Here is a 27796-nt window from a genome sequence, read left to right on the forward strand (position 1 = left end):
CTTGTGTTTTCACTATTAAACCTATTGATCATGAATGGACTGGTTTCACTGGAATGCTGCTGCTAGGGAACAGTTTGGACCCGAATGTACTTCCTGTCAAAGATGCATTAGTAAACATTGCAACAGGAAATAAATTTGGGTCCTTTTTTAGAATGTTATTGTCGTCACTTTGAAAGCGTCTATAGGGAAGGGAGCCCAGAGCTGTGTTCTGTGTTCTGGGTCAAACGAGGGAAGTGGGACGTGGACACAGCTGGGAGGCTGTAGGCTAACCACAGAAGAAGAAGAGTGGAAGTATGGCAGGCATGTGTGTGACAGGGAGGGAGGGAGGCAACGAGGGAGGGAGGGAACGAGGGAGCAAGGGAGGGAAGGGAGCGAGCGAGCGAGGCATGTGTGTGACAGGGAGGGAGGCAACGAGGGAGGGAAGGAACGAGGGAGCAAGGGAGGGCAGGGAGCGAGCGAGGCATGTGTGTGACAGGGAACGAGGGAGGGAGGGAGGGAGGGAGGGAGGGAGGGAGAGAGAGAGGGAGGGAAAGGGAGCGAGGGAGGCAGGCATGTGTGCGACAGGGAACGAGGGAGGGAGGGAGGGAAAGGGAGCGAGGGAGGCAGGCATGTGTGCGACAGGGAACGAGGGAGGGAAAGAGGGAGCGAGGGAGGCAGGCATGTGTGTGAGAGGGAAGAAGGGAGGGAGGCAAGCATGTGTGTGAGAGGGGGGGAGGTAGTGAGGGAGGCATGCAAGTGTGTGTGACAGGGAGGGAGCGAGGGAGGGAGGGAGGCAGGCATGTGTGATAGGGAGGGAGGGAGGGAGGGAGGGAGGGAGGGAGGGAGGGAGGGAGGGAGGGAGCGAACAGACTGTTCTCACCATAGAGCTAATATAATATCACAACCAAAATGGATTGCCCCAATGGCCCAGAGTGCACTGCTTGCTGCACACACCTCCAGGGCCCGGTTGACATGTGTGTTTGTGTGCCCTACATTTATGGTCATGTGATTAGGCTATGTGCAACGCTTGTGTGTGTGTGTGTGTGTGTGTGTGTGTGTGTGTGTGTGTGTGTGTGTGTGGTGTGTGTGTGTGTGTGAGTGTGCGTGCGTGCATGTACGTGTACGTACCATTGCCTGTATTCTCTGTTACATTGATTTATGTCTGTGCTGGAGACTATTTTTAGAATGGGATGCGCTCTGTGTGTGTGTGTGTGTGTGTGTGTGTGTGTGTGTGTGTGTGTGTGTGTGTGTGTGTGTGTGTGTGTGTGTGTGTGTGTGTGTGTGTGTGTGTGTGTGTGACGGAGAGCTTAGCGCAGCCTGGCTACTGGCCACCCGAGTTGTTTAGTGTGACTGAGGTCATTGTGAGTGTGTGTATGTATGTGGGTGTGTGTGTGTTTGGTCTCCTGTTGGAGGAGCTCCACTCTGTCGCCCAGATGACCCCATGCGTGCTTTGTGACTCACAGGCTCGGTGGGGCTGGGCAGCCCTCTGGCCCTCAGCTACTGGAAACCACATGCCTAGCAGTTAACACCATCACTAATAGGTTCCATGAGGTTAGCACTCCCATTTTTACCCATACATTGAAAGAGTGATTAATGTGTATTCCTCTCTCTGTCTCTCTCTCTCTGTGTCTCTCTCTGTGTGTGTGTGTCTCTCTTTCTCTCTCTCTCTCTCTCTCTCTCTCTCTCTCTCTCTCTCTCTCTCTCTCTCTCTCTCTCTCTCTCTCTCTCTCTCTCTCTCTCTCTCTCTCTCTCTCTCTCTCTCTCTCTCTCTCTCTCTTGAATGTGATCTCATCCCTGGATGCTGAATGTTGAGGGCCTTCCAGCTGGCACAGCATCACACACTCAACTCAACTCTGTCATGTGCAAACATGCGCGCACGCTCATATACATAAAGTACACATGCTCACACATACACACACATACACACACACACACACACACACACACACACACACACACACACACACACACACACACACACACACACACACACACACACACACACACACACACACACACACAACCCACAGACAGTATTGGTGTGATATACACACCTTTTCTTGCTGTATTCAGAGCCCAAGATGTGGGCATGTTCCGGGGGCTTCAGGCTTCTATCAGCCTGCTCCCTCATTGCAATACTGCCTGCCTCCTCTTGTACTATATCCCACTATACTCCTAGCTGTGTGAGAGGGTTATTGCTTTATTAAAACCAGTGACTACTCAGAGAGAACAAAGGGCCTCTGGTCTGAAGCCATACTGCTAGCAAAAGAAACTGTGTTCAAATATTGAACGTATTCAGCCTTGTACTCTCAATACAGTACTACCTCTATCCCTTAAGGGGGTTGCTTAAGGCTTTCTCTTTCTCTCTTTCTCTGTAGATACTGTAGGAGTGCTCTTGACTGTGTTTAAACAGTTTGTCCGTGTTCCCATTGAGCCACTTTCACCAGATTGTTGTAGTGGGGAGTGAAGAGATGCCTGTTCTCTTTTTCTAAAGCTTTGAGTGACTACCAGACCTATTAGTGTAGCCTAGAGAGCCACTGAGCAGCGACTAGAAGACTGCTCATCCCAAAAAGCTCTTAGCCGGAGAGGAGACTTCAGATGCAGTCACTGTGCCCTTCTGTGTGTGTGCAGTTGTGTGTGTTTGCATGCCAGTATGTGTGTGTGTGCGTGTCTATGTGTGTGCGTGTGCAGGCGGAGGTGGTGAGAGTGGTGAGAGAAGGTGTGAATGAATGACTGATCCTGTGAAAGAGGAGTGTGGCCCTGTGGGTCTCCGGGTCCTCTAGTAAATAATGGAGCTTTCTGTGTTGCTGGGGAGGAGGCTGGCGTGTGGCTGCCCAAGCTTTAAAGGTTACTGGGGGACAGCGGTGGGATCTGTGTTCCTCAAAGGCAGAGGACCAGAGGGGGCTGTTAAAGCTTAACCAGACAGCAGAGCCTCTGATCCCCGGGCCCTTCCTCCACAGCCAGAGCCGAAGAGGAGTCACAGTGACAGAAAATCCAATAAGATCATGTTTACTGACCGTGGGGGTTTACCTCCCTTGTTACTACCAGTACCCGATGGAAAAAGGTCCCTCTTTTTCATTATTGGTGAATGAGTAAAAAGACGTATGTGTTTTGTGAATAATGGGAGTTTGTTTTCAGCGAGGAGGAGCGCCAGCGGCACAGAGAGCACGGGGAGCGAGGGTCCGAGCGCCACCGTGACAGAGCCAGCCGAGAGAGAGAGGAGCGTCACCGCGACAGATCCAGCCGAGAGAGAGAGGAGCGTCATAGAGACTGGAGGCCCAGAGACAAGGATGAGGGGAGGCACAGCCTTACACGCAGGTATACAGTAGTGCTACATATATATGTACACTACAACTATATATATATAATATACACGCACAGCCTTACACGCAGGTATACACTAGTGCTACATATATATGTACACTACAACTATATATATATATATAATATACACGCACAGCCTTACACGCAGGTATACGGTAGTGCTACATATATATGTACACTACAACTATATATATATATATATATATATATATATATATATATATATATATATATATATATATATATACACGCACAGCCTTACACGTAGGTATACTGTAGTACTATGACCATATATATATATATATATTATACAAGCACAGCCATACATGCAGGTATACAGTAGTACAACTATGTACTGTATAATATATAAATATACACTCACAGCCATACATGCAGGTATAATACTACAATGATGTACTATATATACATTGTATATATTGTATTGTATAAATGTGTACTGTATATATAAATATACACACAGGCATGTACAGTATGCTTGTATAGCAACTCCTATGTACTGTATACATATACAAACAAGGGCATAAACACAGGTATAGTACAACTCCTACTTACTGTATATATACATATATACACAAGGGCATGCACGCAGGTATAGTACACTACTCCTACATATTGTATATATACGTATTATGTATATAAATATACACATGCAGGTAATGTATGGTACAACACCTACATATTGTATAAATACACACACTGGCATACACGCAGGTATAGTACAACTACTTTGTGCTGTATACATAAATACTTTACACACTCACAGACATACACAGGTATTTTACAACTCATATGCATACACATACAGGCATACACGCAGGTATAGTACAACTCCTACACATACAAAATATGCACACAGTCCTGTGGTCATCCTGTCCTCAGCATCAAGAGACGGAGAGACGACAGCAAGGAGGGAGACAACCACCGCAGACACAAACACAAGAGGACCAAGAGGAGTCGAGAGGACAAGGAGACCAGTCACGAGCCCTCTGGAGACCAAGAGAACCAACCAGATCCCACCGAGTGACCCCCTGTACCTCTCGCCAGCCAATCAGAGGTCCAAGTGCTACCGTCTCATGGCATCCTCTGTATATTTATTAAACCTTTCAGTTTTAAATTGTATTAGAAAAGGATTTTTAATGTATATGTTGTATACAGTGTGTATATTTTGTTATCACCTCAGATAACAGTGAGAGGTGTTCTTTATGTTGGGTTGAAGGAATGTGTTTGGATAAAGGGAGCTGTGTGTGAATCTAAGTGAACTTTGAACTGTTCATTATTCATGATGTCACTGGTGTGTGTGTCTCAGACCCCCCCCCCCCCCCCCCCCACACACACACACCACAAAGAAAAAATGTCAACGTTCTTTTGACGCAGCGTTTCTTTTTCGTATGACTTTATTGATTATTTAACCAAACCAGATATACTACACAAGCCTGCGTGAGAGACAGGACCTCGCTAGATGAGCCCCAGACGCATCCACTGAAACACACACAAGAAACCAAGTACATTTTTTTTTCTCAAAAGTAGGAAAATCAGTAAGGCCTCCACGATGTCACCTTAAATATTATTTTTAACCGATTATGAACACATTGTACTTTTTATTTTTGTATAACTTTTTTTTATTATTATTTTTTTTAACCAGTGGTTTGATAATTTAGCAACAGCTTCTGAAAACATCTCAACACAGACAACTACTTGGCAATGTGTCCTCGGTCCAACGGATGAAGATGACTACCACTGTCAGTACAAACAGAACAGAGCCTATATTTTTTTAAGGCCATCAAACAAACAAAGAAACATATATACAAGTGCTTGGATCAGTACTTTTTAAACACCCAACATTTACAGTAAAGAAATGTGAGTCCAATTTAACGCATACCCTAACATAGAACTACTGGGATTGGCAACTTGTCGAAGAATGATCCCCCTCTTCCAATCGGATAGCTCCAAACATCCCAGGGGGGAGGGGCACAGGTCCATATCCTCACAGGTCCAGGTAATCCTCAGTAGGGCAGGTTAAACTCCAGTCTCACGTTGGCCCTCGCTCAACTCCTGGCAAAGTCTCCAGTTGTCCAATCAGGAGTCGTAAGGTATCCATAGCTATACATCCTCACTCATCAAAGCCCCTCCCACACAGCAACCTCCAGCATGGTCCACCAGTCCAAAGCTCTCGCCTTCCACATTCCCTGGGTCAATGCTGCTGTCGGGGGGGCGGCGCTACAGCAGGCTCCCCGGCCAGGAGACGATGGTCAGGGTGATCCTTCCGCGGAGCTCCTTGAGCAGACGCACCAGCGCTGTGTGGGTCATACCCCATGTACTTTTCCCATTCACCTCCAGCAGGATGTCCCCACACCTACACACACACGCACGCACGCACGCACACACACACACACACACACACACACACACACACACACACACACACACACACACACACACACACACACACACACACACACACACACACACACACACACACACACACACACACACACACACACACACACACACACACACACACACACACACACACACACACACACACACACAGGTGGAGGATAAAGAATGTATCAAGCATGGAGTCTACCAATGATGAACAGGTGGAAACAGTTTAAAGGAAAACGCCAACATTATAGGGAGGTGTGTAGTGGTTACGCCATTGTTGTTTCCGGCCGGTCCACCTCGCTGGAAATTGCAATGTATTTCCAATGGACACATTTCTAAATCGTCTCATTTAAAACAAATAAAGCATGAACATTGGCATGGTGTACCTTTATGTGTGCATTCATCCACAATCTATAGCTCAGTCAACATGAAACAATTCGCAATGAATCGTAAAATAATTACATATAATTTTATTTCAACCAAAAATGCTTAAACAATAATGTTAGTGATAGAAGGGAACTCTTTTTGTGCAAAAATGGAAAACTTGCCAATGTTCATCATGAGGCAGAATTGTTACAATAGCCGATAAAATACATTTTCCCAATGATAAATCCCTATAAGGGTGGACCGCGCAGGAAACTAAAGTGACATCAGACTACACCTCCCTATGAGGAATGCGCTTACCGTCTTCTCCAGGGTCAGACAAGTAGATGGATACCAGTTAACTCTCTGTGTGTTCAGTAGAGAGCTATCCGACTGCAAGCTAGCCTAGCTTAGCACAAATTAATTGAAGTGGATGTGGACCACTAGCATAGACTAAAACTCCGGGAGAGGTGTTTTTGGCCAACAGCTAAGCTTCCGTTGATTTGTGCTAAGCTAGGCTAGCTTGTAGCTTGGATAGCTTTCTACTGAACGCACAGAGAGGAAATTGGTACCTTATCTCGTTGTCTGACCCTGGAGAAGACGGTAAGTGCATTTCCCATAATGTTGCCGTGTTCCTTTCTTCATATACTGGTACAGAAGATACTGTTAAATACTGGGCTAAATAATGCTTCAATGAGATGGAAAAACAGGCATTGGCCATTTTCAAAGGGGTCCTTTGACCCCTTTGTGACCTTCTCTGGATACCCACAAAGCTTGTGGCATATTTGAATATTTCTGCATACTAAGGTCCTTAACCGGATGTCATGTGGCAGTGAAAGGGTTAACCTGTATTTATGTGTGGTGATGTTGGTCCCCATAGTACTAGCCATGTCATTATAGTGAGACAATCTTGTGAAAGGTGACCTCACTATATAAAATGACATTGTGACCTCTAGGATAATCATAGCCTCATGAAACTTTACAGCCACAAACTAGACGCCTAAGACATTCAGGGAATGGGTCTAGGTATATTGACAATAAGGTGGGGTTTCTGAGCAATTTCCAGAACAGTAGTCCTTGCCATCCAATCGCCGAAAAATGCACACAAAAAAGTCCATTTTGCACCCAATCTGTGTAATAAATGGTATCACCCCAAAAATGTAATTTATGAGACATAATTGATCATGTACTTTGATCATAATGTTACAAGCCCTTATACACTCTAAACTTTCAAATTTTGAATGGGCACCTAACCAAAATACAACATTTATTACAGACTAGAAAGACATGACACACAGTGCTGAGCTGCATCTCAAATTAATCTCCAGGCTCCTACTCTAGCTTTTATATGATGTCACCACTTCTACAGTATGTGGCATCTACTGTTGACCTGCTATCTCCCCCCAAAGATCCCCTGTCCCCCCCCTACAAAGACACACATGGGTTCTCAGAGGGTTCACTTATTTTACATAGTTGACAGTGTTGAATATAAAAATGAGGGGGTGTAACTGAAATATGTTGAATATCCGTGAATATTTCATACATATACTGTATATATAAGGGAAAAAAATAAACAATGTACTCTCTACGACATATGTTGTTGGAAACCCTTGTTCTACACATTGAAAACAGTATCACTTAAACATTTGAGTATATTCTGTGCACGCAAAAGGTTCAGGTTCAGGTCATACCGTATCCTGCCGTCATTGTAGGCTGGCGTCCCCTCCACGATGGACCGGATAAAAAAGGACTGATTGCAGTTGACCTCCTCCTGACCTCCCACGATGCTGAAGCCCAGGCTCCCCGAGGTGCTCCGCCGCAGGGCAATGTCTTTGCAGCAGTACAGGTGCCTGTGAGGGCCAAGAGGGCACATTTACAAACTTGTGATCTCTCGAACGCAGCCTCAAAATAATATACAGTATATCCACTACTACTACTATAGCACGTGTGTGGAGAAGCTAGAACGCTGAGGCCACAGTCACAAAACACTCTGCTGCTCCTCGACATCCCCTCCCAGGTGAAGCTGAGCTGTGAAAATGCAGCGATAAGAATGAATGGAATTTTAGTATCAGTCTCTCACACACAGCCCAGGGGGCGAGCGAAAATTACATTCAAATCCTGTTAGGCGCTGACGGTCTGGACTGAATTCCCATGGTGACTCACTACTTGGTTTTCACCCCTCTAATCAATTTTGCCGGGTCGAGGAGAAATGGAGTTTGCGATTTTCTCTTTTACTTTCTCCTAACGGTACGTGAGGAGAGGAGCGCTGCTACTACAGTCTGTCAAACAGTCCCCCCATCTATCTCGCCTCTTCTCAAACACTGTGGTGGGAAGAGGAAGATTGGCAGTTAAATTATAATCCAACACTCCAGCTGCAAAACACGCTCGAGACCCAAAAAGGAGGGAGGAGAGGGAGCAAGGGAGCAAGAAAGAGAGGGGGATGGGAAGTTGTCTGATGGTTAAATCCCTTTAAAGTTGGCACACTCATAGTCTAAGCTGCTTAAAGAAGCATGCAGATAGGGAGGAGGAGGAGGAAAGTAACGGGAGAGGGAGACGGTTCAAAGTGGAGCAGACAGCGTTTGCAGACTGACTGACCGCACACTGGAAGAAACGCATGGAAATAGAGGAGACCAAGGGACTTTTTCATCCTTAGAAGCTCTTTTTTGATACAATGGTGGTGAATATTTTGAGTCCAAACTTTTGCTTCAGGATGTATAATTAGTATTCAGCTTCTCCTCTTCCCAGGTGGCCCTGTCAGAACTTTAGCTGACGCCAGCTGGCGGAGAGGTCAGGAGGACTTGTGAGGGTCGAATGGAATAGTTGTAGCAAGTGAGTGGGAGTGGAATACTTATAGCAAGTGAAGGGAGTGGAATCGTTATAGTTATAGCAAGTGAAGGGGGTGGAATAGTTATAGTTATAGCAAGTGAAGGGGGTGGAATAGTTATAGTTATAGCAAGTGAAGGGGGTGGAATAGTTATAGTTATAACAAGTGAAGGGGAGTGGAATAGTTATAGCAAGTGAAGGGGAGTGGAATAGTTATAGCAAGTGAAGGGGATGGGATAGTTATAGTTATAGCAAGTGAAGGGGAGTGGAATAGTTATAGCAAGTGAAGGGGAGTGGAATAGTTGATTGATTGAAAACTTTATTGACAGATTGCAGAATGGGTATAATACAGTACAGCTCAATACTAACAACTGCTAAGAGGATGAAGACTAGAAAAAGACTTTCGTCTTGTTTACACAAGGGTCCTCCATTTTCAATTCAAGACATTTATGACATACAATACATACAAATATATGGTTCCCTATATGGATATAGGGGTGGAATAGTTATGGTTATAGCAAGTGAAAGGGGTGGAATAGTTATAGCAAGTGAAGGGATGGAATAGTTATAGCAAGTGAAGAGATGGATTAGTTATAGCAAGTGTAAAGGATGGAATAGTTATAGCAAGTGAAGGGAGAATGGAGGGCAACTGCAGGGAAGCTCACCTGGGTAGTTGCAGCCATGACACCCACAGTGGGGAGTAGTCGTCAGTGGGCAGTGGGCTCTTGGTGCTGTCGGTGGGCGAGGGGATGAGGCAGGGCGGCAGGGTGCACTCGGTCTGGCAGTCCTCAGGGGGGCGCATCTCCAGGACCTTCAGCACCACGGGGGACGTGGTGTTCTTCAGGTTGGCCACGGCCTCGCCCCGCGTTACCCCCGTCAGATCCACCCCGTTCACGTTCAGCAAGATGTCACCTGTGGGTTGGAGGGAGGGAGGGGAGGGGAGGGGAAGTACAGCTCAGCTCAACCCAGTGCCGTTACCCTGACAACGCCTTTCAAAAAACTTCACAGGACAACGACTCATTATCTGCCTATTGAATATTCAACAGCACTCCCCGCCGGATCACAATAGAGTGGACTGAACAAAGAGCCACCTGCACGTCTCGGGAGCCTCCCCAGGAATCAAGGTGGGGAGACAGAGAAGCAGGTGGGACTGTCCAGCTAGCTAAGCAAGCAGACATCTGGAAGGGAAAGCCAGCTTAAAGGACAACATCTCTGCTCTGATGAGGGCGCGTTATGCAAATACATACATTGGCACAACAAACGGGGACTGGTTTAGTAGCCACACAAATAGAGAGACAGCTGTTGGCATTTCCCTCGTGAATACAGTGATGCACTCCCTGAACCAACGCGCAGGATGAATGACTTTAGTTAGCAAGCTGTTATGATGATGTAGTGTAAGCCGACATTATCATTCCACTCTTTACTGTACAGATAGACTCGGACGGGTGATGGTTTACTAAGACGGGTTGAGCGTGGCCATGATGTCCTGAGCTCCATGCCCTGGATCAGCAGGTGGCTCAGGGTTCAGACGGCCCTCGCTGGTCTTTGATGTCTAGCTCCCTCAGATGTTCCAAACATCACACAGACACATATACACACACACACAGACAGACACACGCACACACACACTCATGCATGCACACACACACACACATCTGTATTCATACACAACATAGGGATACTGGAGCTGCTGCTATTATATCCAATCATTTTCAAAGCCGTGTGGCTCTGTGTTCTGCCCTATTTCAAAGCTGACTGATTTGGTAATAATAAAATGATAAAGCACGGCCATTCCTTTCCTCTGGAACGCACCTCATCAGTCCTGAGCATTGTGCTGTGTGTTGTGCATCTGTGTTAGGAGCGCGTTAGACCCAATTTTCGGAGCTCTGAACCGTAGCGCCACCCCTGCATTCCCTGTTGGATAAATAACTCCGCTAATGGAACGTGAGTTTCAAGTGTTTATCTCAAACCGGCCCATCTGTTTAACACACGGGCGTGTCACAAAGCCAGGACGACGTCGTGGCGGATGAAGTCTGACTGCCACAGTCTCGACTCTTAACACTAACAGCCAGGAGTTAACCAACGACTAGATCCAAGTCAATACTTGAGCAGTTCAAGGAAATTAGGAGCTCCCTGTTTGGAACCGCCGATATGATGTGCATGAGGTTGAGACTACCTGCCTGCCTGCCTGCCTGCCTGCCTGCCTGCCTGCCTGCCTGCCTGCCTGCCTGCCTGCCTGCCTGCCTGCCTGCCTGCCTGCCTGCCTGCCTGTGATTGTAGTGATGTGCCAGCGCACGAGAAACATCTGACAGAACCCATGATTGTGAACTCGGGGGGGAAAAACATTCTGGGTTGTTTATATTTCTCAAATAATTCATACTCATCTATAGGGCGGCACTAAGCCCAAAATCGCAGCTTGCAAAATAACGTTGCGGGCAGAAATGCTTCTTTGCCAAAGCTTTGCATCGTGAGAGTGTTGCTAGCTTATGGTTTTTGATGCTATGCGACAGGGTTGAAAAAACAAGGCAGGGGAGGAGAATGCCGGGCCAATGGAGAGGCTTCTATCTATCTACACACGGTCACCAGATCCTGTGACTCGGACTATGGCTTGTGTGAGGTGAGGTCGCCAGGCGGCACTTGGACGCACCTTTGCGGATGGAGCCCTCCTGTCCAACCACTCCGTCAGGATCCACGTTAGTGACGTACACCGGCAGATCCCACCCTCGACTGGCCATGCCCCCTGCCACCGTCATGCCCAGCGAGTCATACGGCTCCTTGGTCAGCGTCACAGTCTTCTCATAACATGCAGGCTTATGGCACGAGTCCTGAACAGGAGAAGGGGGGGGGAGTGTATGCGATGAATAATATGGAATCGGTGTCCAGCTGAAATGCATGGTAATGTGGTGTGAATATTGTGGTGTGTCAATTGGAAGTGGTATGATTCAGAGAGAGAGAGAGAGCGAGGAGGAGTGGCGGAGAGCGTAGGATGATGGAGTGAGCGAGTGCTTCTGCGGAGCGTGTGTTTGTGAGTCAGAGAGGGGAGAGAGCAGGGAGTAATCCATGCACACATTGGGCTTGATGGGATGTGTGGCTGTGCCGCCTCTCTAATGTGCTGCCGTCACACATCTCCGCTCTCCTCACGGAGGAGACGAACCTAAAGTCACATGACCACCAGGGACGCCGCTCGAACTGTCGATGTCGGAGCCACCACCAACAGCTGCAGTGGTGTGTGTGTGAGTGTTTTTTTGTTTTCATATAGTTGTGAGGACCAAATAGCCCAATTCGGAAGGACTTTTTCTTTTTCCCCTCTCTCTTTGTGGGGTCATTGGTCAGACCCTTCAATATCGAGGGGCTATTTTAGGGTCAGGGTAAGGTTAGGTAGATAGTGGTTATGGTTAAGGTTGGTGTAGACAATTGGGGACTGAATGTAAGTCAACAGAGAGAATGAAAATGTGTGTGTGTGTGTGTGTGTGTGTGTGTAGGTGTGTGTAGGTGTGTGTGTGTGTGTGTGTGTGTGTGTGTGTGTGTGTGTGTGTGTGTGTGTGTGTGTGTGTGTGTGTGTGTGTGTGTGTGTGTGTGTGTGTGTGTGTGTGAAATCATACAGTAACAACATGCCTTTGTTTTCCTTCCACTACAGATTATGGTACTTCTGACGGCCAAAGAGCCTCTGGGCTGACTTGGCCTCCTTCCAGCTGTTAAGTAACACAGCCACGGGGAGCCGACTTAATTAGGGACAATGTTAAAGCGCAGCATAAAGAGCAGTTTACATTTAGCCCGAGACGTATGGGCTTTAGAATGGAGCCACAATGGGGGTTTTATAGTGCCGTCACTGCCATGGGGCCGTTCATATGACTCGCTCCTTTTCCCTCGGCTGCTTTGATGTCGCAGGTTTTGAAGTCGAACGCGTTCCACTTTTAACAGCGCGTCACTGGGAATTAGCGTTTCAAATCGAAAGGGTGGGAAGAGAGAACCGGAGGAGTGAAGCCGTGGAGTTTGATCATTATTAGAACAAGTCCTCATCTCCAGTAATGAGCTGGAGAAAATCCTGTTTCGGGGAGGCGGGAGGCGGGGGTGGGGTGGGGTGTAAATCCTGTGGGGCGGGCGCGGGAGGGTTTTTCTGCAGGGATAATAGAAGCTCAGGAAGAGAAACGGCTCCTCCGGACGCAGAGCCGCTCACATGGGGAGATGCCCGCTTTGGTGCAGGGATGACACGCTCGCTCTTTGATGGGAATAATACCTCTATGGAACATTTTCACATCAAAGGGAATATTTAGCATGAAAGAGGAGACAGACAAACACAGTGGTAGTGTGTGTGTGCGTGTGTGTGTGTGTGTGTGTGTGTGTGTGTGCGTGCGTGCACGTGCATGCGTCTGTGTGTGTGTTTTCCTCACCAGCAGTGTTTGTTCCATGTCTACAGGGGAATATGGTGGGGGGCCGTCCATGCCCCATGGGGCCTCTTGCAGGATGTCTGGGGTGGGAAGGCAGATCTGACGAGATACTATGAAATGGACCCCCTCCTCACTGGCCTGAGGAACGGAAAGAGAGATGGCACTGAATAATACCAGACTAGATGTTAAGCGGTTCATAACAATAAGGCAATAACACAATATAGATACAACGATTGAACCCTTCAGACGAAGAATCATACAGTATTATGTCCGTTTTTAAATTTGGTGTGTGAAGCCCATGTATTTGTACAATATAGTCAATACAAATCACTATAAAACAATAAAGCCATAACAATTCATGTAAAAAGAATTAACAGATAACTTTATCAGTAGTTAACTTTATCTCAATTACAAGGAATCTAGACAGCACATTATGGTAATATTAGCCATTTACCTCTGCTAGATCACATTCATCAATTGATTGATTGATTGATTGATTGAAAAGTTTATTAACAGATTGCAGAATGGGTACAGTACAGTACAGCTCAATACATACAATTGTTAAGAGGATGCAGACCAGAGAAAGACTTTCGTCTTGTTTCCATCAGGGTCCTCCATTTTCAATTCATCATATGACACACACGACATACAGATAGACAGTACTGCTACATCTATACATTTATGACATACCAGATTTTCAAATACAGTACTGTTTGTGATACTAAAAAAATCCAGAAAAAGAGTGTATATATATTTGACATCAATAAAAGTGGTATTTGCTTTTTGTCATGAAATGATAGAAGAATCCATTATAACCAAGACATGAATGGAATAGATGATGTTTATCTTGAAAAATATAAATAAAACAAGGTGGAGGCAGACAGTGAAGCTACACAGTGAACCTTTTTGTTAAATGTTTACCATATTTACTTGTTTTCATCTACAATTTCCTCACTTTTGGTGTCCAGTGGACCCAAACACCATGTATGTAATATAAATGTTTAATAATATAATAATAATATATATATATATATATATATTATATAATATAAACATGTTCAATGAAAATGTTTTCTTTTATATGTGAAACATTGAAAACGGGTCCCACAGACACAAACACCTTACAAGGGTCTCTCTCTCTCTCTCGCTCTCTCTCTCTCTCTCTCTCTCTCTCTCTCTCTCTCTCTCTCTCTCTCTCTCTCTCTCTCTCTCTCTCTCTCTCTCTCTCTCTCTCTCTCTCTCTCTCTCTTCTCTCTCTCTCTCTCTCTCTCTCTCTCTAGATCCATGTATCCGATCGCGTCACGTGTTTTATTGAGAGTCATCCCCTCCCACCTGGCACCATCTGATGAGGGACTCTGGATACAGAATCTCCCACACAGAGGAGAGGAGAGGACATGTGTGTTGGTCCCTCGAGTGGTAAACACGTACTTTCACACTTTTTGTCAGTTGGCATGGGGACCCGGTAATGTGTTTTTGTACAATAGTGAGTGACGTCCACAGCTCCCCCGCCAGAGTGTTGATAGTGTTGTTCTTTTTAGGGCTGAAATATCATATCACCATATCTTTCTTTAATGTTGACGGTATAATTGCATTTGACTGCATTTAGTTTTCCAGTACAAATGACAATATGATATGATTTTCTTTTTCTATTTACGTTTTCTGAATACTGCTGCAAGGAAAATGTCTTGACTAACTTAAAACTACAGTATTTACATTTTTGAAATACATACAAATGTTAAAGTAAAAAACCATATCTATACTTTCATACACCTCCCCAGCCCTGTGACTATGCGGCCTCCTACACCATTTTCTGTTATTGCTTTTCTCTGCCCATCAATAGCTCTCTTCCTCCTCAAAGTCCAATTTTGTTCGCTCTATGACCCATACTGCAATTGTACTGAAGTGCCAGTCCACCCACGCTCAACCTGACTCACGCACTTAAATTGCAAGTGGTATAACGCACACGCACACGCACACACACAGTATTCTGACTGACTGCTCTCCTCTCCTTCCCCTTGTAGCTCCGTTGAGATTGCCCTCGCTCTCTGTGGCGCAGAGCTGACTCCTAAATTACCCAGACCAGCTCGTTATCGCCTTAATTGGACTAATTTAATCGCTTGCCCGCCAGTTCTTAATCTCTGACAGAAACTGCACGCTGTGCGAGGCCATCTTGGCCCCTGCAGAGGCCCAGCAGAACAACCAGCAGAGCCAGTCAGTCTCCTCAGACAGGAACTCAGTAACACTGCACACAGTCAACCACAAATGCACCACAATTAGCCACCATTAACCACAAACACAGCACCGTTTTGACCAGTACCAGCCAGGAACCAGAGACGTCAGCCGCCTGGCCCGGTCTGCCAGAGACGGGCCACAATTAACCACGATTAACCTCAGTGAACACAGACACAGTAGGCAGCAGAGTGCAATTATCCTTATCCTGAATCACCACCATTATCTACAATAACCCAGCGACTTGGCGCTAGGAGAACAGCATGGTCTATGGATGGCGGGGTTTATGAGACGACACCCCCTCAAAGGCCAAATGACTTACCTAGCCAATCAAAAGCATGTATTTTCACGTCAACAGGTAAACATCTAATTATTTTGTGTGTGTGTGTGTGTGTGTGTGTGTGTCTGTGTGTATGTGTGTGTGTGTGTGTGTGTGTGTGTGTGTGTGTGTGTGTGTGTGTGTGTGTGTGGGAGGGGGTGGGGACATTGTGATGTCGCCATGCGTCATATATTTAACTTACTGTGAAATTGTAATAAACAACCAAGAGATACTCGTAGTGTTGCCAGCCACATTGGGTTATTTATACCCAAGACACTCCTCAATAATAATAATAATAATAATAATAATAATAATAATAATAATAATAATAATAATAATAATAATAATAATAATAATAATAATAATAATAATAATATATTAAATGTATATAAGATATAATATATAAGATATACATCATGTGTATCTATGAACCCCAGCCGCGACATCGTCCCTGACCTTCAACAACCCCTGTCCTTGGACACCCCCGCGGACTGACCTGGATAAGCAAGGCGGCGTGCTCCGGCGTCCCGTAGCGCAGGTCGTGCCCGTTGATGGCCAGCGCCCGGTCCCCGACGCACAGCTGCCCATCCCGTGCGGCCAGGCCCCCCTCCAGCAGGTGGAAGACGTAGACGCCGTGCTCCTCCGGTCGTCGCACCAGTTTGATACCCAGCTGCTCCTCCGGGGTGCTTTTGTTCAGGACCACGTGAACGCTGTCGTCCCTCAGGGGCTGGTGGGGCGGGATGCCGTGAGGCGGGTAACCCCCGGCGGCGTCGTGGCCGTGCGGGTGGCCGTGGGGCTGCGTGCGGTAGCGGTGCCGCTGCTCCCGGAGCACGGTGAGACGGAGCAGCTGGCAGGACTGTTTGAGGGTGGTCAGGGCGAAGCGGTGGGGGACGTTGCTGATGTCGATGCCGTTCACCTGAGGGGGAGGGGCGGCAGCAGAGAGGGGAGAACTGTTAACACTAGGGCTGACCCCGACTAGTCCAATACTCGACTAATCGATCGAAAGGAGCCGCAGTCAACTGCCAACCTCTTAGTCGAATGCAATTTTTTTAATATTATAATATTTTCTTTTTTTTGGGATCATTCCTTTCAAAACCAAAGAGGCCTAGAAGCGAGGCTAACTCGAAAAAAGAAAACGGGGACAAAGGCACTGAAAGAGGATTTCACCCGTGTTGTGAAGGGCCAGATTAAACCGAATATATATATTTATTTATATATATATATTTAATTGTATTTGTATATTCTCTAATATTCCCTGATATCCCTTGTATATTCCTTGTACAATATGCATTGAATATCCATTCTAGCCTACTGAACATCCCATAATAGTCTCCATTCTACTATTGGTCGAGACCTTGGTGCCAGGCTGCCATACCCCTCAGACCCAGTTCAAACGTACCGCTCGACATGTACGAACAAGTCCTAGTTCCGCGTAGGAATTTGGCTACCGCACCACTAATGGGACTATTTGTTCATAGTGCGTATATATACTGCGCTACTAAAGTAGGACTTTCTTTTCAGTCCAGTTTCTTACCCTCCAATAGAGTCACAGACGTAAAGCCTCCCCGCGATGCCACGTGTGGGAGTAAGGCCAAGTTCGGCCTACCATCGGTATTGAGACATCGTGTATATTAATATTTGAATAGTCATATTTGGCACTATATCGTCGAGTTGGACGTAGTCTATTAAGCTAATAATAGTCTGTTAATATATAGTGCTTCGTGCGGTGAGAATACTACCGTAGTCAGTACCCCATCGTTTCGGGCAGAGAACTGGCTGCTTACCCAGGGTGGTTGACCCTATGTGAAGCTGCACCCGAGGAGCCCCAGAGCCGACGAGCGAGTGGACCTGTATACCGGATTATTCTACCGACGACAGCCCGCCTTCCCAGGCACGGATTATGCTTTGGATACTTTGATTATTCTATGGATAAAGACCCCCGACACTACCGTGTGTTGGAACCCCCCCCCCCTGGAGAGGACGCAAGGTGAGGAGACGCTCTGCAAGACGAGGTCTCTCCACATCTCTCCCCCGTGGACCGGAGAGAGCCGGCCCACAAAGAGTCCACCTGCTTTCATCTGTGGTCCAAGGATCGCCGGCGCATTGAACGGCACTACAGTGGGTTCACCTGGGATACCCTTGGCCGGACGAGGCAGCTGGATTCTACCCCCCCCCCCCTCCTACTCCTGTCGGCTTACAAGCGACCGGATTAACCCCCTCTAGTGTATCCAGCCTATAATCATTAAAGTATCATTGCTGTTATTCCTTAACTATTCCAGGTCGTATATTTACCACCTGCGCCTTCAGAGATTGGACGTTCTCTATTGATATACCGACGAATACTCTTTGCCATAAAAGTGCATACTATTTCAATTCATAAATGTAATTAAGTGATTAAGTGCTTATTCTACACACCATCGCTGTGTAGGAAATAAAGACCCGTTTCTAATTCGTACATTTGTGTTGGATCCGTTTCATCTACGTGAGAGTGTTCATGATAATATATTTATGCCGTGTACTGGGTGGCCGAATATTAAGTACAAAGGTAGTGGTAGTAAGTATCATATCTAGTAATACAGTCAGGGAATTGTACCCCTCAGTTACAATTGGTCCTTCGAGCCGGAGGGTAATTAGTGTAATATTAATATAGTGTTATTAATATTGAAATGGCCTATGATGAACACTCCACGAAACGATCCTCCTAACCAACGCCCGCAGCGCGAACGACGGCTCCCTCAGTACTTAGAGGCTTACGCTGTCAGTCAACAACCTAGTCTTCTACTAACAGTAAACGCGGTAAAACTAGAAAGTAAAAGTATGTCTAACCCCAACGCCCAGACTACCCCGACCATAGAGGCCCCTACGGGCTCTAATGTAACTGACCAAGTTCACGGTGGGGACCAGTGGGAACCAGACATGACTTCACACCCCGCCAGTACTGAAGAAGTAGTCCCCGATGAGTCCCGGGAGGAATACAACGCTACCGAGAGAGAACTCGGCACGGAAGAAGACGGGGAGAGCACCGTGGAGATAGAGCTCCAAGGCTCCGCAAGGAGTACCCCGAGGGAAGGCTCCCCTATACAACCGCCTTCTCCCAGCGAGGCAGAGAGGACCCTACAGCAGGCATTCCTCGTCAGCCTGAAAGCCTCTACTGAACGCGATAGACTCCAGGGTGAACGCGATCGATTGCAGCTACAGCAACGGAGCGAAGAAGAGCACATACGCCTGGAAATAAGACGCATTCAGATGGAAGAGAATGTGGCCCGAGACCGAGCAGACAGCCAGCGAGCAGCTGCTGGTGCTCTACGGGACGCAGAGCGCGACAGACAGCAAGCGCAACTAATAGAACAGCTGATCAGACGGACAACACCCTCTCCCTCCGCCAGAGGCTCCAGGAACTCGTCTAGACACACCTCCAGGGCGGCATCCCCTAGCCGAGTAAACAACCCTGAACTTGACCAACAGACGAGGTCTATACCCCCCACAGACCACCTCCCCCCACCGGTCCAAGCGAGACCTAGCAACCGGGAAGGAGCAGCATATCCTGTGGAGAGGCTAAACCAGAGACTACAAGCACTGGATGACCTAACTGAAGACGAAGAGGAAGAGGAGGAGAACCGCGCCCGAAGACAGCACAGTACTCTACCGGACCAGGAGGTCCGGTACAGCCCAGGCTATACTCCCGCGGAGCTGCGCTACAGACCCCCGACTCTATACACGGGTGAGCACGACGCACGACCCGCACCGAGGAACAGCACCTGGACAAGCGGGCCATGGTACACTGCCGGTACCAGCCCATACCAAGGAGCGGGAGGAGACTCGCCTAGGAGGCCTCTCCCCCAACGCTCGCCGATGTATCCACAGTCAGCGTCATACATTGGCACGCCTATGGTACCCGACTTCACCCAAGAGAACCGGGCCCAGTATACAGAACTCCGCATGTGTCTGGAGACCATGTTGGTGGATGTATTGGATGAACGCCACAAATACGCCATCCTACTGCAGCACTTAAAGGTGCCCCGCGCACATAATATAGCGCTCGCCTACGCGACTTCCACCACCCCATACACAGCAGCGCTGGTAGCATTGGACCAGAGGTATGGGCGCATATGGGATTACGTGATCCAGGAGATCCGACACATCGACCGCTTACCCCCAGCAATAGACAATCGAGCACTGGACGACCTGTCCATCAGAGTGCAGTCCCTGGTAGGGATGTTGGGAGCGCAAAGAGAGAAGGGGAAGTATGAACTTTACGCCAACTCAAATGTGGAAAGGATCCTGGAGAAGCTGCCGCCCGCTCGTCAGGAGCGCTTTAGGCGGCAGAGGGACCACAGAGACCCGAATGGCCCCGAACCGAACCTCCTCGATCTAGCAGACTTCCTGGCGAGAGAAGTCAGCAGCCTACGGCTAGATACATTCGGACGGAGCACCCCTGGCTCCAGAGAAGGAACCAGACGACTAAATGATGGAAGAAGATCGGTGACTGTGATGCACCAATCGGAGTCAGTACCGAGCAGCAGGAGCCACAGTACCCCCTCCAGAACGGAGAAGTGGAAGATAGTGTGCCCCTACTGTGAGAAAGAACACTGGCTAGCGCAATGTGACTCCTTCCCCAAGCTGAACGCGGAGGAAGCAGGTCAATGGATAAAGTCCAACAAGCGCTGTTTTCGCTGTGCGCGCTCACACATGGCAGCCGAATGCCGCTTAAAGAAAAGGTGCACCAAGTGCGATGGAGCCCATCTGGACATACTTCACGACAGTAACAGACGGCGCCCTTCACCTGCACCATCCAGCCGCAAAGCGAGCGTCATGTACATCGATCCCGCCAGCAGCAGTGGAGCCCGAGTACTCCTAAAAGTAGTGCGTGTGACACTAAGCTACCAGAATAAAGTCCTGGACACTTACGCCGTCCTCGATGACGGGTCAGAGAAGACCCTGCTGCTCGCCTCCGCTGCGGCCCAGCTAGGGCTGCGGGGAAGCGAAACCCAAATGACAATTCGGACAATAAGACGAGATTTGAAGACGATAAAGGGCGAGAATGTCTCATTCTCTATCGCAGCAAGCGGCCAGCCTGAGCGACGGTACCAGATTGCAGACGCTTTCACCAGCCAAGAAATAGGACTGTCGCGGTACACATACCCCGTCGCCAAGCTGATGGAGAAATATGCACATCTGCGCAAGTTACCGATCCCGCTCATAGACAATGCTATGCCGACCCTGTTGATAGGCTCCGACCATGCAGACCTCATTGTCCCGATAGACCGGGTTCATACCGGACCCCGAGGCTGTCCTGCAGCAGTCGAGACCCGTTTGGGATGGACTCTCCAAGGCCCGCTCGCCAAATCTCTCAACCGAAGTACAGCCACTAGATGTCTCCACTCCCGAGTCACAGAGGGAGAAACCGCACTCCTGCAACACGTAGAGCGGCTATGGAGCTTGGAACAAATGCCCTTTAAGAATGGAAAGAAAGACATTCGCTCTAAAGATGACATTTACGCCATTCACCTCCTCGAGACAGGGACCAAGAGAGTCCCGGTCAACGGCGTGTTGAGATACGCCACGCCACTCCTGCGGCGAGAAGGAATGCCTACTTTCCACGCCAAGACAGACGCCATAGAACGGTACCTGCTGAACACGGAGCGGCGCTTAGCCAAGAACCCCGCCCAAGAGAGTGTATACCGCGCTGAGATTGAGAAGCTCATCACAGCGGGACACGTCACAAAGATGGACATTAAAGAGGCTGACCAGACCACTGAATCGTGGTACGTGCCCCACCACAAGGTCCATCACAACGGTAAAGACCGCATAGTATTTAACTGCAGCTACCAGATCGGATCCCAAAATCTGAATAAAGAGTTACTGCCCGGTCCCACACTCGGCCCCTCCCTACTCGGCGTTCTACTCCGCTTCCGCCAGGAAAAGGTGGCCATCAGCGGGGACATTAAAGGAATGTTCCTGCAGGTGAGATTAGTAGAGGCGGACAAGCCCCTGTTACGGTTCCTATGGAGAGAGAAGCCAGGAGATGAGCACCCAGCCATCTACCAATGGGAAGTCCTCCCCTTCGGAACGACGTGCAGCCCCTGCTGTGCGACATTTGCACTACAGAAACATGTAGCAGAGGACCCAGCAGCGGACGAAGAGGTCCGACACAGCGTAAAGAACAGCTTCTATGTAGACAACTGTCTACAAAGCCTTTCAACCCAGGAAGAAGCCGAGGCTCTCCTGATTAAACTCCGCGCCTCATTGATCAAAGGCGGCTTTGATCTCAGGCAGTGGGCCAGCAGCGATCCGCAAGTACTGCGCAGCCTCTCCTCCGAGGACAAGGCAGCCAGCAGCGAGACCTGGATGGCTACAATCCCGGGAGAAGCCCAGGAGATGACCCTGGGATTGGTGTGGCGATTCAAAACAGATTCGCTTCACTACAGACACAAGCCCCTGACTACGGAGCAGGGAAGGCCGGCGGCGGCGCCGACCACCAGACGGAGTGTGTACACAACACTCGCCCGACAATATGACCCGCTAGGATGTATTCTACCGTACACCACCAGGGCAAAAATGATTGTACGAGCATTGTGGGACAAGGACCAGGGCTGGGACGACCCCATTCCCGCACACCTTGCATCCACCTGGAGAGAGTGGGAGATGGAGCTCCACTCACTCCCAGGCGTTAATATGCGCCGAAGCTACTTCCCACCCACGGTGAGGCCAGAGACATGTAAAATGGACTTACACGTCTTCAGTGACGCCTCAGAGGTCGCATACGGATCAGTAGCCTACTTGCGGGCCCAAGACCAAGGGGGAGAGATCTACACAGCATTTGTCCTCGCCCGCTCGAGAATAGCCCCACGCAAGCAACAATCTATCCCACGTCTAGAGCTCTGCGCAGCCCTAGCCGGAGCGCACCTAGCCACGCTCATCCAACGTGAGCTCACCATACCGGTGTCTAGAACAATCCTGTGGTCAGATTCCACGACGGTACTCGCCTGGATCAAATCGGACTCATGCAAGTACAAAGTATTCGTGGGAGTCAGAGTCACCGAGATTCAAGACTTAACCGAAGAGTTAACCGGAGAAACAGAGTGGCGCTACGTTGATACAAAACAGAACCCAGCTGACGTCATCACCCGGGGGATGCCCCTGGATGACCTCACCCGTCGCAATGTCTACAGTGACGGCCCCGCATTCCTAAGACTCCCGGAAGGACAGTGGCCCATGCCTATCCCGAGGGAAGCAAGTCCAGAGGAGGTGGAAATTAAGAAGTCTGTGTTCTGTGGATTGAGCACCGTAGCCTCCACCGACCCTAACATAAACGATTGCACGTCCATAGAGAGTGCACAACAAAGAACATTCCTGCGGTACCACCCGGAGTGCAAGTCCCCCGCTGATATGTCAGCAGCTAACTACGAGGAAGCAGAATTGCTTCTACTGCAGCGAGCCCAGAGAGACTCGTTCCCCGATGAATTGGCCTGTCTACAGGGAGGAAAGCCCGTCCCATCCGACAGCAGATTAATTCACCTGGCCCCCGAGAGCGACGATCACACCCTCATCAGAGTGGGTGGTCGCCTACGCAGAGCCCCCAATCTACCGGATGACATTAAATACCCGATCGTATTGAACAGCCGACACAAGGTCACAGAGCTGATTATAAAGAAATACGATGAGGATGTACATCACGCAGGAGCAGAAAGAGTCTTCGCGGAAATCAGACGTCGTTACTGGATCCTACAAGGAAGAGAGGCGGTACGACGCTTCCAACGAACATGTCTAGACTGCCGCAAGTGGCGCGCGCAGCCCAGCATACCAAGGATGGCTGACCTTCCTCCATGTCGCCTCCGAATCGGTGACAAGCCATTCCACTCAACGGGTATGGACTGCTTTGGCCCGCTGCACATAAAGAAAGGAAGAGGAACCGAGAAGCGGTGGGGTATTGTATTCAAATGCATGACCACCAGAGCGATACACATCGAGCTTCTCCCGACCATGAGCACAGACTCATTCCTTATGGCCTTCCGTAGATTCATATCACGGAAAGGAAGACCGTCTACCCTATTGTCCGATCATGGGACAAACTTTAAAGGCGGCGAAAGAGAGCTGAGAGAGAGCTTCCAAGCTATGGGCCCAGAACTTAAGACCCACCTCGCTCCAGCACAGGTTGATTTCCAATTCAACCCCCCAAACGCACCCCACTTCGGTGGCACTTGGGAACGAGAAGTGCGCTCCATAAAGACAGCCCTGTACGCAGTACTTGGGGCCCAGACTGTGGCGGAAGAAGTCCTAATGACAGTCCTCACGGAGATTGAGGGAGTACTTAACTCGAAGCCCCTCGGATATGTCTCCAGTGATGTGACGGATATCGACCCAGTTACCCCCAACACACTCCTGATGGGGCGGCTAGATCCCACATTACCCCAGACAATGTACCGGCCTGAAGAAGCGAACGGCCGACGAATGTGGAGGTACAGCCAAGTATTAGCCGACAAGTTTTGGAACAGTTTCCTACTGCACTACCTACCGTCTCTACAGACCCGCCAGAAGTGGGTAAAGGAGAGAGACAATTTGACAGAAGGAACAGTCGTCATGATTATTGATCAATCACTGCCCAGAGCTATGTGGCCGGCCGGCCGTGTAAGCAAAGTGATCACCGGTGCCGACGGCAAGGTCCGAGCAGCTGAAGTGCTCGTCCAGGGTCGCACTTACACCCGTCCCGTGGCAAGGCTCATAGAACTGCCTCGACTCCCAGACACAATCGATGATGACCATGACCCTACAACCCTATGACTTTGTGAAGTTGACTGACCCCTACAGCAAACCCTTATGTGTAAATAGACAACGCGATTAATCTGTCTCCGTTTAACTGATTAGGTCTGGGACCTATTCAGGGGGTGGCTGTTGTGAAGGGCCAGATTAAACCGAATATATATATTTATTTATATATATATATTTAATTGTATTTGTATATTCTCTAATATTCCCTGATATCCCTTGTATATTCCTTGTACAATATGCATTGAATATCCATTCTAGCCTACTGAACATCCCATAATAGTCTCCATTCTACTATTGGTCGAGACCTTGGTGCCAGGCTGCCATACCCCTCAGACCCAGTTCAAACGTACCGCTCGACATGTACGAACAAGTCCTAGTTCCGCGTAGGAATTTGGCTACCGCACCACTAATGGGACTATTTGTTCATAGTGCGTATATATACTGCGCTACTAAAGTAGGACTTTCTTTTCAGTCCAGTTTCTTACCCTCCAATAGAGTCACAGACGTAAAGCCTCCCCGCGATGCCACGTGTGCGAGTAAGGCCAAGTTCGACCTACCATCGGTATTGAGACATCGTGTATATTAATATTTGAATAGTCATATTTGGCACTATATCGTCGAGTTGGACGTAGTCTATTAAGCTAATAATAGTCTGTTAATATATAGTGCTTCGTGCGGTGAGAATACTACCGTAGTCAGTACCCCATCGTTTCGGGCAGAGAACTGGCTGCTTACCCAGGGTGGTTGACCCTATGTGAAGCTGCACCCGAGGAGCCCCAGAGCCGACGAGCGAGTGGACCTGTATACCGGATTATTCTACCGACGACAGCCCGCCTTCCCAGGCACGGATTATGCTTTGGATACTTTGATTATTCTATGGATAAAGACCCCCGACACTACCGTGTGTTGGAACCCCCCCCCCCTGGAGAGGACGCAAGGTGAGGAGACGCTCTGCAAGACGAGGTCTCTCCACATCTCTCCCCCGTGGACCGGAGAGAGCCGGCCCACAAAGAGTCCACCTGCTTTCATCTGTGGTCCAAGGATCGCCGGCGCATTGAACGGCACTACAGTGGGTTCACCTGGGATACCCTTGGCCGGACGAGGCAGCTGGATTCTACCCCCCCCCCCCCCCCTCCTACTCCTGTCGGCTTACAAGCGACCGGATTAACCCCCTCTAGTGTATCCAGCCTATAATCATTAAAGTATCATTGCTGTTATTCCTTAACTATTCCAGGTTGTATATTTACCACCTGCGCCTTCAGAGATTGGACGTTCTCTATTGATATACCGACGAATACTCTTTGCCATAAAAGTGCATACTATTTCAATTCATAAATGTAATTAAGTGATTAAGTGCTTATTCTACACACCATCGCTGTGTAGGAAATAAAGACCTGTTTCTAATTCGTACATTTGTGTTGGATCCGTTTCATCTACGTGAGAGTGTTCATGATAATATATTTATGCCGTGTACTGGGTGGCCGAATATTAAGTACAAAGGTAGTGGTAGTAAGTATCATATCTAGTAATACAGTCAGGGAATTGTACCCCTCAGTTACAACCCGTCTAATGAACACACTAGACTAGACAAATATCAAGATGTATCCATCAGTGGACCAATTGCATGCTTTCGCAGAGGACAAGAAGCCCTCAGTCGACTCCTTCAGACATTAAGCACCCCCCACAGCCCAAATGGAATGATAAAAAAAAGCTAATTTTGGCCAATCGAAGTCGACTATACAAATCCTTAGTCGGGGACAGGCCTAGTTAACACTATTGATCTCCGCATACCGTAATCTCAGGTGTACATTTAAAAAAGGTAGGGATGCAGCGATACCCGTACTGGCATCAGATATTGGTCGGCTGATAACAACAGAGGATATTGGTGTCAGAGAAATTCCTCAATACTAAAGTCCGATAGCAAAAGCCACCAACAACATCAACATCGATTATCTATCGTTCAGGATGTGGGAACGTTATATTTTTTCATTCATACATTGTTGTGTTAATACCGTCTAGAATATAAGTATGTTTTTAAGGTTTTCTGCTGAAATTCCAAAAACGAGAGTTATAGGCCCTGACGCATATGATAGATTATCGATTGGTGTTTCTTTCCTATACACGCTATATAAAAAAATTCAAATGTATATGATCGGTATACATTATGCTTCATCATGCGTGAAGGAAAGGGGGGGGGGGTAGTTTATAATTCCTTGATCGTCAGTAACGGCTTTATTTAGTATGGGTTGATATATTGATCAGATGGTTTGCAGTGAAATGAATAAACAATCGGGCTGAAAATAACGTTAGTGTCCTCTTACCGTTCGCCGATGAGACTGGAGGAAAAAGATCCCAATTATTTGACGCCGATCTCCTAGATCCATTTCCGGTTTGTATGGCGCAATAAACGCCGAAATCATATCGATTATTGAGTTTAGAAAGCGATCCAAATGCACTATATTATAGTGTTTGTCTGGATCCACGTAACAAGCTATTACTGCCGGAGGGATTTCCTCGATGCACCAGCGCCACTTCCGGTTTTGGCGAGAGTGTAACTCGCCCGACCATCCACCAGGCGGCGGTATTGAGGCGGTGCAATCTCATACAGGGTGCCGCTGCAGTCCGGAGGGAGACTGGATGAATTATGAATGCCATGGCGAAAAAATTTAATATTGATCCCAAAAACGATTTACGCCGTTGTTGGCGGTCAAAGCATGGCGGGCAAAAACGGCGTAAGTCGTTCTTGGCGACGAATGTGTTAATGGAGATATAATTAATTATATCTCAATCAATGACCCCAAACGAATGGTCTAAATCTGTACTGATCAGTAAAAGTGATGAATCGGATCAGTACAGTACCTGATATAGGACAATACTTATAAGTTAAGTGCACTGAATCAATACGGGCAGTAGTGCATCCCTGATGACAACACAGAGGTACGCCACCAAACACAGACACTACCTTGAGGATCATGTCTCCGGGCAGCAAGCGTCCGTCGCGGGCGATCACACCTTCCCTGTAGATATCCTGGATGAGGATGCGCACCAGGGGGGTCTCGTTGCCCCCGACGATGCTGATGGCCAAGGGTTCCGAGGGCTCTGCCCGTGTGATCTTGATACTGGTGAGCTCGCCGTCGGGGATCAGGTGATGGAGCTGGGGAAGAGCCAGTGCTGGGTGAGAGAAAACAGCCACGTT

At 48.2% G+C, this 27796-nt stretch overlaps 2 protein-coding genes across 6 annotated transcripts in view; one reads left to right on the top strand and one right to left on the bottom strand.

Annotated features, from left to right (window-relative positions):
• fip1l1a (FIP1 like 1a) overlaps positions 1–4495 on the top strand; it is a 68456-nt gene extending 63961 nt beyond the window's left edge. Inside the window, exons 14-15 of the mRNA XM_084307431.1 lie at positions 3118–3297; positions 4204–4495. Of these exons, the coding sequence (XP_084163557.1) occupies positions 3118–3297; positions 4204–4348 (325 nt within the window). The 3' untranslated portion in view covers positions 4349–4495. The remainder of the gene's footprint in view (positions 1–3117; positions 3298–4203) is intronic.
• Positions 4496–4728: 233 nt separating this feature from the next.
• Positions 4729–27796, bottom strand: part of lnx1 (ligand of numb-protein X 1) — a 103806-nt gene continuing 80738 nt past the window's right edge. For all 5 annotated transcript variants that reach the window (XM_084307361.1, XM_084307359.1, XM_084307360.1 and 2 more), the window contains 7 exons: positions 27563–27771; positions 16328–16747; positions 13287–13421; positions 11543–11720; positions 9561–9807; positions 7764–7922; positions 4729–5677 (listed from right to left, as the gene is read on the bottom strand). In XM_084307361.1, coding sequence (XP_084163487.1) covers positions 5542–5677; positions 7764–7922; positions 9561–9807; positions 11543–11720; positions 13287–13421; positions 16328–16747; positions 27563–27771 — 1484 coding nt within the window. In that variant the 3' untranslated portion in view covers positions 4729–5541. The remainder of the gene's footprint in view (positions 5678–7763; positions 7923–9560; positions 9808–11542; positions 11721–13286; positions 13422–16327; positions 16748–27562; positions 27772–27796) is intronic.

The sequence above is a fragment of the Notolepis coatsorum genome, assembly GCF_963971535.1.
Source record: "Notolepis coatsorum genome assembly, chromosome: 2".
Taxonomy (NCBI): Eukaryota; Metazoa; Chordata; class Actinopteri; order Aulopiformes; family Paralepididae; genus Notolepis; species Notolepis coatsorum.